The 12036-nt window shown below is 44.3% G+C and overlaps 1 protein-coding gene across 4 annotated transcripts in view; it reads left to right on the top strand.

Moving 5' to 3' along the window:
• The window catches only part of IL6ST (interleukin 6 cytokine family signal transducer), a 612349-nt gene extending 604391 nt beyond the window's left edge, over positions 1–7958 (top strand). For 2 of the 4 annotated variants that reach the window (XM_069627291.1, XM_069627294.1), the window contains one exon: positions 5072–7958. In XM_069627291.1, coding sequence (XP_069483392.1) covers positions 5072–5794 — 723 coding nt within the window. In that variant the 3' untranslated portion in view covers positions 5795–7958. The remainder of the gene's footprint in view (positions 1–5071) is intronic. The other 2 variants (XM_069627293.1, XM_069627292.1) reach the window with 2 other exon arrangements.
• Positions 7959–12036: the final 4078 nt, after the last annotated feature.

The following is a 12036-nucleotide window of genomic DNA, read 5'->3' as shown; positions in this document are numbered from 1 at the left end:
CTCTCATCGAGAGGAGTGTTTTGAAGCTCCCCAACCTCTCTCGAAGGCCTTATTAGGAAAATCTCCACCTTCTGGGCAACCATTTCCACCTCAAATCCTTCTGCATCCTCCCTATGGACTAGGGAGAGATTTGAACAATATATGGACAACATTTATTGACTTTTCTGACATATACATTTCTCCCAAGAGACCAAGGGAAGAGGACTCCTGTCGCATTCCTTATAAACTGCAAAAATGCCCTGTTTCTGCACAGGAACACGAGGAGGATAGATGTCCCAGATGACCCATCGCAGGAGGAGACCTATGAGGATAATCGCTTTGCACAGGACACAGCTGACCATGACCAGATTGTATCGAGATCAGTCAGGGGATCACCAACACACCCTGACATCATTTGTCTAGATCCCCCTTCTTCACCCCCACAGAGGGATTTGTCACCTGTGGACGACCAAATGTTCAATTTTTAAAAGAGCAGCCGATCATTTCCAGATCGCAACACATGAGGCAGCTCCAGACTCTGAATTTGTTGAGGATATCCTTAAGGAGAAGCCTCCAAATAGTCAAGCCATCCCCCTACTCGACTCTATAGAGACGCCTAGCCCCCTCCTTATTGTCAGTTCCTAAAACAGGCGGTCATTATTCCGCCATTTCCTTCCGACCCACTATACATAAAGGGTCATGCTACAATGGACTTCCTGGTGGTTACTACCACTCGAAAAAGGGCGGGGGTAACACTGTCCACGGCGGAAACCCCTTCTGATAAAGATTGCAAGAATCTTTATGCACTGGGTGAGTGGGTTACTGCCTCTGCGGCCTACTCAACTAGGATCACAAACAATACTACTCTCCTGACAAGCTACAGCGATGTCCAATGGGGCCCATACCAGGAGGGCCTTCAAGAGGTCCCAGACCCAACCCGATCGCACCTGCTGGCAGGCGTGGCAGATGGCAGACAGGTTATGCACAACATATTAAAGAACACTCAGGACTCTGCTGAGACTGCTGGACGCACCCTAGCCCAGGGGACTTTACTTAAGAGAAACACCTGGTTGAAGAACTCTGCTTTAAACCCGAAACTCAGGCCTCCCGTATCAATAAACCAGTTGAGGACTCAAACCTTTTTGAGAAAGCTATTGATGACGCCCTGGAGACTGCGAAGAAAGAGCATGAAACATTAAAGTCGCTCCGCCAGATCATGACTAAGCCTTTCCACCAGCGTGGAGGCTCTAACTCCCGCCAATCCTTTCGTGGACAGTCTTTCTCCCCATGGACAATATGGGCAATATGGCTCAGGGAGTCCCCCCTGGTCCTCTGGCCAAGGCTCTTCTAACCAGTATCAACCGAGAGGTCCGCGTAGAGGCAAGGGCAGAGGCTGGAACTCTACACCTAGAGGCGCCCAGTCCTCCACCTCAAAGTGACTCGCCGGTTCAAGTCCCCACCCACGCTTCCCCGATTGGGGTTCGCTTGTCATTCATTCACGCCTGGGAGGGATCACATCAGACCAGTGGGTGTTAAAGACCATCACCCACGGCTACTACATAGTTTCACCGACCACCTCCATACCACCCACTGAAGAGCAGACGCATGTCGTCAGAACACCTGCGCATCCTGCTGGAAGAGGTTCGGGCCCTTCTGGAAAAGGGTGCCATAGAAGTTGTCCCCATTCACCAGGTAAATTAGGGTATTTATTCAGTGTACTTCCTTGTACCAAAGAAGGATCTCACCATGCGCCCTGTGTTTAGACCTGCTCCCAGTGAACAAGGATGGCAAACCTCAAAAATTCAGGATGACAACACTGCAGGAGGTAATACCACTGCTCCAGCAGGGGGATTGCATGGCCACATTGGACATGAAAGATGCATACTTCATATTTCAAAGTTGCCAGCGCGCAGAAAGTACCTCAGGTTCATGATGGAGAATACCCACTATCAGTTCAAGGTTCTCCCCTTCGGCATTGCCTCAGCACCATGGGTATTCACGAAGTTATTGGCGATAGTAGCTGCTCACCTGCGCAAGCAGTCCATCACAATCTATCCTTACCTCGACGACTGGCTCATAACAGGGGATTCGTACGGAACGTGCCAAGCAAATGCCCAAAGGACTGTAAACCTTCTCTTCGACCTGAGCTTCTCTATCAACGAGAAGTCCAGCCTGGACCCCAATCAAGTCAACCAGTTTCTGGGGGCTCTAATTCAGACCAAAGACTGCCTCGTCTTTCCCTCCAACGAAAGGGTCCAAAACATGCTGTTCCAGATCCCTCACTATGTAGCCAGTCACCAGGTGACTGTATGCAAGGCCATGCGACTGCTAGGGATGATGGATTCCTGCATCTACCTAGTTCCCGTATGCGCATGTGCTGCATGCAAGAGTGGCTCTCCAGCCAATGGTGTCAGGCCAGTGGGATGATCTAGTGGTTGTCTTGGCAGCCCGCGTTCAGTCTCTGCAGTGGTGGTCAAGGGAAAACCTTCTGCAGGGGAAAACCTTAACCACCCTCGCAGTGCAAGCCACTCACCAAAGACGCATGTGGGAGGGCCTCATCTCTTTCAATAGATGGCGCACGCCGTATGGTCCCCAGTAGTAGCATCAACTTGTTGGAACTGCTAGCAGAATTCAAGGCCCTAAATGCATTCCAGACACACCTCCAGGGAAAAACAGTTATAGTCCTCACAGACAATACTACAGCCATGTATTACTTAAACAAACAAGGGGGCACTCATTCTCTAGGGCTGCCCAAACTGTCCCAGAACATATGGAAGTGGGCTCTCAAACACAACCTATTCCTCCTTTCACAACATGTTCCAAGGGAACTCAATCTTCTGGCGGATGTACTCAGCAGAGACTCCCTCCCCCCCCCCCACCCCGTAGTGCACGAGTGGCGCTACAAGAGGACATTGTACTCAATGTCTTTGCAGAATGGGGCTTCCCAGAGATCGACTTGTTCACCATTCTGGAGAACGGCCAATGCCCAGACTACGCCTCCAGGTACCCTGAGAACCGCTCCAAGGGGAACGGTCTTTGGATAACATGGTCTGGGAAATGTGTCTATGCTTACCCCCACCGCAACCGCTTCCCCAGCTCAACAGTGCACAAGATGCACCATGAACCAGTCAGGATGATTCTGGAGGCCCCTATGTGGGCCCGCAAGCCTTGGTTTTCACATCTCATGGCAATGTCAGTCTCCCCTCCCAGGAAGCTGCATTGCCCATACAAAATGCTTTCTCAAGACCAAGGGGAAACACTACATACATGCCCACAAACTCTAAACGTAGCAGCCTGGCTCCTGAGGTCATAGAGTTCAGGCACCTCCAGCTCCCTCAAAGATGCATGGACATACTCGGAGAAGCACAGAAACCTAACACCATTCATTGCTACTCCAGCAAATGGAAGCGCTTTGTCTTCTAGTGTAACGGCAAGCGCATCAATCCTATTGCATGCTCACCTAAAGACATCTTCCTGTACCACCTGCTAGATTCAGGACTTATTTTCAATTCTCTAAAGGACCACATAGCAGCGCATTCAGCGTATACTACGTCCCAGAGCAAGGTTTCATGGTGGAACATTTCTGTAATTAAAGCCTTTATGGAAGTGGTAAGGAGACTTCATTCCCCAATTTCCAACCCAGCTCCTGACCGTAATGTTGTACTTAACAGACTAATGAGGCCTCCATTTGAACCAATATGCAAGACTAGTCTTAAAGCACTCGCCCACAAGACCACACTTTCTTGGTGGCGAGCACCGCTATAAGCAGAGTTAGTGAACTGCAGGCCCTTTCAGTTCAGGACCCATTCGTCACTATTCACAAAGACAAGGTGGTTTTGCGCACACACCCTCGTTTTGCGCCTAAATTTATCTCAAGGTTCCATGTAAACCAGTCCATAGAACTACCAATTGTTTTCCAGAACCCCACTAACGTGGCGGAAAGAAGCCTCCACACACTGGATGTAAGTAGAGCAGTTATCTACTATCTTGGAAAAAATAAAGCCACTAAGGAAAAACAAACCAGTTCTTAATTTCAGTGGCAGCTGCTACAGAAGGGGACCCTGTCTCCAAATCGGCTATTTCTAAGTGGATCGTTAACTGCAACACACTGTTATACTCTTGCCAAGAGAGGTCTACCCTTCATGCCTAGAGCACACTCTACTCTGGGCACAGAGGCTACCATAGCATTCATTGCAAATGTTCCTCTTGATTCCATTTGCAAAGCAACAACCTGGAGTTCTATACACACCTTTACACAACACTACTGCCTAGATACACACTCTAGGTCTAATTCTCAGGTGGGACAAATGGTGCTACGGCATCTTTGTTTCTGTTCCTTCACACATCCCACCACCATCTCTGGGTGCTGCTCACTAGTCTATTCACAGCAAGTGAGTCTAAGCAGATTCACAAGCATCAGAAGGCATGCATTACTCGCCGTAATAGCATTTCTGATGATTTAATCTGCTAAGATTCACATGTGCACACCCTTCCTCCCCTTGTGGAGTAGAAGGAACATAGACATCTTACACCTTCTCTCTTCTGTACTAGCTCACGCCGACTATAAGGCTCCCTCACGGCAGAAAAAACAACACCAGAGGGACCTTGACGCTTGAAGGATTTTGGGTACACTACACGTTAGGGATAGTGTTAGTCACGCCCATGTCGAAGTCCCCTTTCCATCTTCGAAAGAAAGATGCAATACTCTGTGATTTCCACTAGATGTCGGACTATATGCACAGCATATGAATCTAAGCAGATACAATCATCAGAAATGCTATTACGGGAAGTAATGCATGTCATTTGTTTGGGATGCTTTTTTCAATCATTTTCTTATTGTAGAATTATAAATGTATACTTTATTTCTTACCCTCTTATTTGTAGCCTTGCATAATTGGTTTCTATTTGCATTCCTTTGTAGTTTGTTTTGTTCAGTTCTGGGATAATGCTTCTGTACAGCACACTGGAACCTGTTGGATTTTAGTTCCTGCAGATTTAAGACTTTAATGAAATAAAATAATGCATCTTGCATCCATGAGTCTTGTATTGCTATTGGAAATATAATTGTTCTTTTTTTTCTTTTTGTATGCAGCATAATTTCAGCTCAAAAAACCAAACCTACCCAGAAGAAAGCTTTACAGATGTCAGTGTTGTTGAAATTACAGCAGATGACAAAAAACCTTTTTCAGAGCAGGATGTGAAGCCTCTGGACCTGCTGAAGAAGGAGATGAGTACCTCTGAGGGACACAGCAGTGGCATTGGAGGTTCATCATGTATGTCCTCTCCTCGGCAGAGTGTCTCTGATAGCGAGGACAGTGAATCTGCACAGACCACATCCAGCACAGTGCAGTATTCCACTGTCGTACTGAGTGGTTATCGAGACCAGAAGCCGGCCCCCCCTTTGCCTTCATTTGCAAGGTCAGAGTCAACTCAGCCACTGCTAGAGTCGGAAGAGAAGCTAGAGGACCAGCAAGTTCCAGAAAGTGGTTCTTACCAGCAGCAAAGCAATCAGTATTTTAAACAAAACTGTGGCCAGGATGAAAGAAGCCCAGAAGGGTCAAAGCCGTGTCAACGTTCAGTAAGCAAAGAGGATCTCTTTGGACCAAACGATTTGCACATTTCAGATCAAGGCCCACCTCTGACTGGGGTTTTGCCAGTGGACGAGTTGTCTGAATGTCCATCTGGGAATGTCTCGCTTACTTCAGGCCATCTGCCATTGGCTAGTGAAGACATGGAGGCAAATACAGTTTCGTGTGCAGAGCCCAAAAGTTACATGCCGCAAATTGTAAGGAAAGGAGGTTACATGCCACAGTGAGATTGACAACTGCTAGTTGTCGTTTTGGTGGAACATTTAAGCAACTTTTAATAACCCTGCTTTTACAGTAGAACTGAACCAATCTTACCTACATGTATTTCAACACAGTGGGAGCTACACAGCCCAGAACCACAGAGTATTTCACTGGAAGCACTACAGAGACTGCCTTGCTGAGTGCGAGATTTTGAATGTGCATTCTAAATGCGGCTGCCTCGACTTTGTTTTATTGAAAGCAAAAAATGCCTTGCTTATTTAGCAAATGGAAAAACAACTTCACTTTGTTGTAAGGATGCCTTACAATTCCTGTCCATTATTAGATCATGAGAAAAATGTTGAAGATAACAAACGGTAGGTTATTCAGTTCCAAAACGCATACTGCAAAAAATAAGAATGCCATGGTGATTGATAAATCTCCCTAATTACCAGTGGAATCAAGGAATCATCAGCAAAAGAATACTAAAGGTGCCTCATGCGACACAAATGTTCAAGAATGAGTTAAATAATGCCTAAATCTGTATTTAAACTTTAAAAACGGACTTTGAAGTTGTTATCTTATGAACATTTTAAAAACAAATAAGATCGCCAAAACTCTGTGTGCAAGAATGATTTTGCATCACTTCGCTAGTCCAAGGCATTTCACATGGGGTTGTATACTGTAGGCATGCACAAAGCGTTCCCACGCCCTCCCTTGATGAATTAAACTCTACATTAAACTTCTAGGTCGGGATGAGTGAAGAGTAGTCCGTGAGTAACTGTTTGGCGGAGGAAACATTAATCCCTCTCCATGAAGTGTTCACTGTGGGTGCCTTGTCTTTCTGTACATTTCTATAGGTTTGCCTTCCTAGCCAGTCATCCAGTGTGATGAGTTTATGTATGTGTATTTAAACAGGAGATGCCTATCTAGATATACATTTTGTACTTTGTCTCTTTTCTCCTGAGAAGCTTACATATTTAATTAGCTCATCAGATTGCTGTTGAATTCCCGTTTATTTCCGCTGAACACTAAAAATCAGTATTTTGGAAGACTTTAAGTGCACCCCTATTGAAATCCTACTTGACTGATTTTATTTTTAGCACTAAAATGTGTGACTGTTGTATTCTACTTAATAATGTATATTGCCTCACAATCCAGTATCTGAAAATATATATATGTCTGACAATGTTGGCGCCAAAGAGAATAGTTTGGATTTGACAAGACTATGGCCCTCATGGCGAATATGGCAGAGCTGTAAAAAAGTGGCGTTAACGGAATTACTGCCACTTTTACCGCTCTGCAATATTCAAAGTTTGGTCTTGGAGTGGAGGATTAACTTCCAGTATCATGCGTGAGGTAAATCCTCCAATACTCTTCTGAATAATCAGCGGAATTACCGCTGGCAGTAATTACTTCAAAATCCCCATGGAGTCCTCTAGACTCCAAACAATGGGGACTAACATCCGCTGTGCCAACTGGCGGTACCAGTAATTCCGTTTGGCTGTATTTTTACAGATTTACCACCGAAATACCAGCAAACTTGTAATGAGGGCCTATGTGTTGAATTCTGTTCATCATATGGCAAAAAGACTAAAGGTGTATGGAAAGTCACTGTTCTACCGTGCAGCTTTTATAGAAATGTTGAAGAATTGCATATGGTTTTATTAAACAGAAAGGGGGGCGACCTCATTGGGAAGGGAGGTTTGCACAATTACATATATGTCCAGGATTTCAAATTAAATACTTCTGCCCAGATATCTGTTTAAGATTATGGTTCAGTTGTGACCAGGAGGCTCAGCAGTTTATGGGTAGTGTATTCTATATATTGCTAAATCCCACTTGAAAAAACGAATGCTTGCTCTTGGTTCCAATCTAGTAATAGTCATATGAGCATGACTGTTTTAATGAGGCAATGTGTGTAGGTTATCTCAACTTCAAGGATTTTAAGTTTTTATAATAAGTGGGATTTCCAAGAGTGAGATATGTTTTCCATATTTCTTTTAAAAACCTGCATTCAGAGGTATCATCGTCGCTGTAGTAGTGTTTTTAAGTTTGTGGCAACGCTCAAGGAAGTTGTTTATTTCCACAATCCCTATTAATTTCGAATGCATGTGCTGAAAAGTTGTCAATTCACAAAAATGACTGTGTATGTATTCATTTGAAGCTCAATATAAATTGTTACTTTTTTAATTGTTTTGTTATTTATACTGACGATATATACAGACACTGTGGCTCACATTAGAGCAGTAAAGTTGAACAGGTTGTCTTAGAAAATATTTGTTGTTGTGCATCAACCATACTATTATTTGCATGCAGCCATGTTGGGTGCCAAAGCTGGGCATTTTATTGCTTGGCAGCCCTGGTAGTTGTGTTATCGGGACCAGGGTCAAACAGTCTGACTGTTCCAGTACTTCGTGTGTTCGTTTTTCATTTAATTTTGAGAGGATAATGTCAGATTACTCAGTACCTTGAATTTCATTTAAGTATTTGAAAACAGTACCCTGGGGTAACATCTTGCTTTGCTGCGGGACCCTGCATACTCGTATCCTTACAAGGGAAGTGACTTTGCGTGGATTGTGCTGCCTGTTCCTCCATGATTGCACATTGTTGCTCTTCATACGAGTATTTTTTCTTGTCATGTGAACTGTGTGAGTAGTCAATGTTGCACAAATAGGGCATGATGAGAAGTCTAATGCATTTGCATTCTTATTACATTTCAGTATTTGTGCATTTGAAGTGTCATTGAAAGTTGATGCAAACACAACTAATGGCTAAACAGCAGCAGCAGCAAAATCCGTGGCAGTGTGGTTCTGCAGTCAAACCAGTGCCACGTGGACGAGCACATCCTCTGTCATTAACAAGTCTTAGGGAAAATAGATCATTCAAATGTGCACACATTGGGGCCCAGTGGAAGAGTATTTGAAAGATTTGTAAATGTTTGAGACGCTGTACGTGGAAAACTTGCATGTTATTTTCATTTGGCCATTCTTCAGAATTATTATTTAGACCTGATTTACAGTATTTCACATTAACATCTAAGACATGCCAGACATGTGTACTATTGCAGTAAAAGAGTAACACCGTTGTGTTAAAATAATAGTACCAATAGTGTATGTTGCGTCATCAATGACCACTCATGAAAATAAGTGTGAAAAGTCTGGATATGCATATTTCATTACTGGTAGGCACACGAACGATAAAGTATGCATGCACGCCTCGGGTTTAATCCAAACTAAAACATTCAGTGACAACCTGACTCTTCCTCGCTCACATAAGTCCCAGTAGCTCAATCATTAGCGCCCTACCTTACTGCCAGTTTTTCCTTTTATGATTTTCTTGGGCAAAGCCATTCAGAGTTTATATAAAATGCACGTCTTAAGTATACAAAGTTCTCATTGCACATTGACTCTTGTTAACCGTTGCAAGGTTGTTTCCCTGTAGCATCCTTTAAACATCGTTCACATAGCTTTCCCTAGCTGCGATTTTCAAGGAGACCGTCACCATCTAAATCTTTCCATACTGTGAGTAGGTACAAGAAATCAGGGGATTTTTATACTGGGCATACGTTCTCGGATTGTTGTCATTGCTACGTTCATAATACAAGTTCAAGCATAGCTGATATAACTGGACATCAACTGTTTTACGGTGATATGGTCCAGGGTCTGTATTTTACCATTCCTTTTCAAAACAGCCCTTGTTTGATTTGTAAAAATAAAGAATAATAGTTGCGCAACTGCCAAAACTTGCCCTGAACTGATTTACAAAAAGCCCCACTGAAATCAAAATGCCAAATCTCCTTCCTCCTTTAGATTGATTCTTAAAACCCTCCTTTATGCACTTTAGTCAACAGCAATCGGGGGCCTCTTGGGTTATTGGTTTCTCATACAAGTGTAAACAAGGAACTCCCCTTTTGGGCTGACAGATATTACCCGGGTTGTGCTCGATCTTGCCGGCATTCATCTGGGGTTTTCGAGATCAGCTTCAACTCTCCTTTCACAAAGTGGATTTAACCTCCAATATCTCTGCAGGTGCCATGCCTCTGAGCCAGGTAAAGCAGTACAGTTTTCAGCCACCGTATGCCCACATTACAAAGCATTTGGAAAGTGGGTATTATTTCATAGAATAATGTTTAACCTCAACTATCCTAATGCTCTTTGTGCACCATCGTTCTGGGCAAAAATCCAGAAGTGAAGGTTTCTGCCAGTGTATGCTCCTTTCCCTCATTTTGCAATGTTAATGGAGAACTGCTGTTATTTCCATGGAACATGATTTCTTTAGTAAGTTTCCAGATTAGCCACCTTGTGCATAATCACATTTTGAAATCCCATTTGTACCCTGAATTTCCTACTGGATATCGTACAAAGATATGTATAATGTATAGCCACCTCATGCCTTTACCAGGAATGGAAACCTCTCTTCCCATTCAAAGCAAGGATTTTATCCCCTTTGACAGATAGTGTTATTTGATGTAGAATGATTCTCTAGTGCATTGCATTCTTACCTTAGTCTGTGGGGGGCGTACCTAAGTAAGTCAGAACTGTCATACAACACACTAATTATCAGTTTCTGTAAATGGGCAAGTCAGCAAGGAGCAGATTTAGAAATGTCTGAACCTCAAAGTCCTCCCTGAGGCAGGACATTCCATATTCTCAAGGTACAGAGATCATGGCCCACTTACTTTTCTGCACATGAACAAAGATGAAGTGAGGGCCTTGGATAAGGGCTAGAATACTCAAAAATTCTAGCCTTGCTGAGTGTGGATCACCATAAAGCACCTACTGCACTAGTGGCCACAAAGCAACAGTACAATTGTATGTATTGCTTTCACAAAACTAAGATGTGCTTCCATCCGACTTTTCTGAAGCCCAACCTGAGCCGCTGTAATTGGGATGACCCAGCCCAATTTTCTAGTACACCCAGGTCAACTCTAAAAACACTTTAGTATTGCATCCAGAACATAATGAATCTATTGTAAGACACTGTTTCAAAAGGACATACTATTCTACTTCCTTTAGTGATATATACATTTCTCCCTCTCATGGATTCCCATGCTCATGAATATTCCCAGTTGTCAGGCTGGGAATCCTCAGTAAAACAAAAGTTTCAATTTAGTGTGAAAAATGTATTCCTCCCCTAAACCAATCACTAATCTTTGGTTCCCGTCCAATGACAGCCCTCTCCCTAAACTCCACCCCTGAAGGCCATCTTCAGATTTTTACTGCACACTTCAGTATTGGGAGTCCTCTAAGCGCTCCGAGCTTTTTTCATATTTCAAGTTTTCGGCAAATTTCTATACATTTTTTGGCCGCTTTTGTCTAAGTGTTTGATGGGGGGTTGACTACCGGCAGCGGACACCCGCTGTCGGCAAAGATCCCACTACATTGCGAATCTTTCATTGAGTTTTGAGAAGGCCCGAGCTTGGGCCTACTTCGTGCCTTTCCACCATGACTGAGGAGAAGAGATCCCTCTTCAAACTCTGCGCAAAATGTGGATTAAGGAACGTGTATGTCCAAGATTGACACTATAAATGTCTGTATTGCCTGCATCCTAACCATGAGAAGAAATGTAAGGCCTGCCATGGATTTTCAGAAAAGACCAAGAAGGATCGCTACAGCATGCTGACAGCGTGTCTCAAATAGAGCAAGGCCTCTGACTCTGCTTCCGGGCACGGTCATGCTTCCCCCAGGACTGGCCGGTCCCACAAACTCCCTCAGAAAAGAGGTTGAGATCCTTTGAGTGCACCCTGCCCTCTGGGGTCCAAAAGAAGGCAAGGCTGTACGTTGTTGATCCCACTGGGTTATCTGCTGCTGCAGATCCCAGCTCGGGTAGGACAAGGTCCCCATCACCAACCACTTCTACGGTGGGCCTGCCAGTGAGGGGCGCTCCCTCTAAGAGAAAGTCTTGATTCCTTCGAAACTCTGCTCAACATCTGTGGACAAGGTGACTAAGGAGATATGCAAAAACGGCCCTTCGCTGCACTCCTAGGCGATATAATCGGCAGCTCAACTGGCCAAAACTACTTTATCAACGGTCACAACAACGTTGACAAAGGCTCCTGCTACCACCTCGTCGACGACCACTACTTCGTCAAAAGGGGGGTTGGCCATGAAGGTGGTGTCCACAGCCACGGTGACTGTTAGGGAGAATTCTCTGTTTAGGCTGAATTTCCTAACCTAGTGAGTCCCCCAGCAGCTTTGCTGGATTTTTGGGGTTTATTTTTTCCTCCTGCCAAGAGTGAGACTCTTTTTACCCTCACTCTTGGACATGA

Source organism: Ambystoma mexicanum, chromosome 6p, assembly GCF_040938575.1.
Source record: "Ambystoma mexicanum isolate Mex_15411 chromosome 6p, UKY_AmexF1_1, whole genome shotgun sequence".
Lineage (NCBI taxonomy): Eukaryota > Metazoa > Chordata > Amphibia > Caudata > Ambystomatidae > Ambystoma > Ambystoma mexicanum.
The sequence above is the reverse complement of the archived record's forward strand: the minus strand, read 5'-3'. Positions and strand labels throughout refer to the sequence as shown.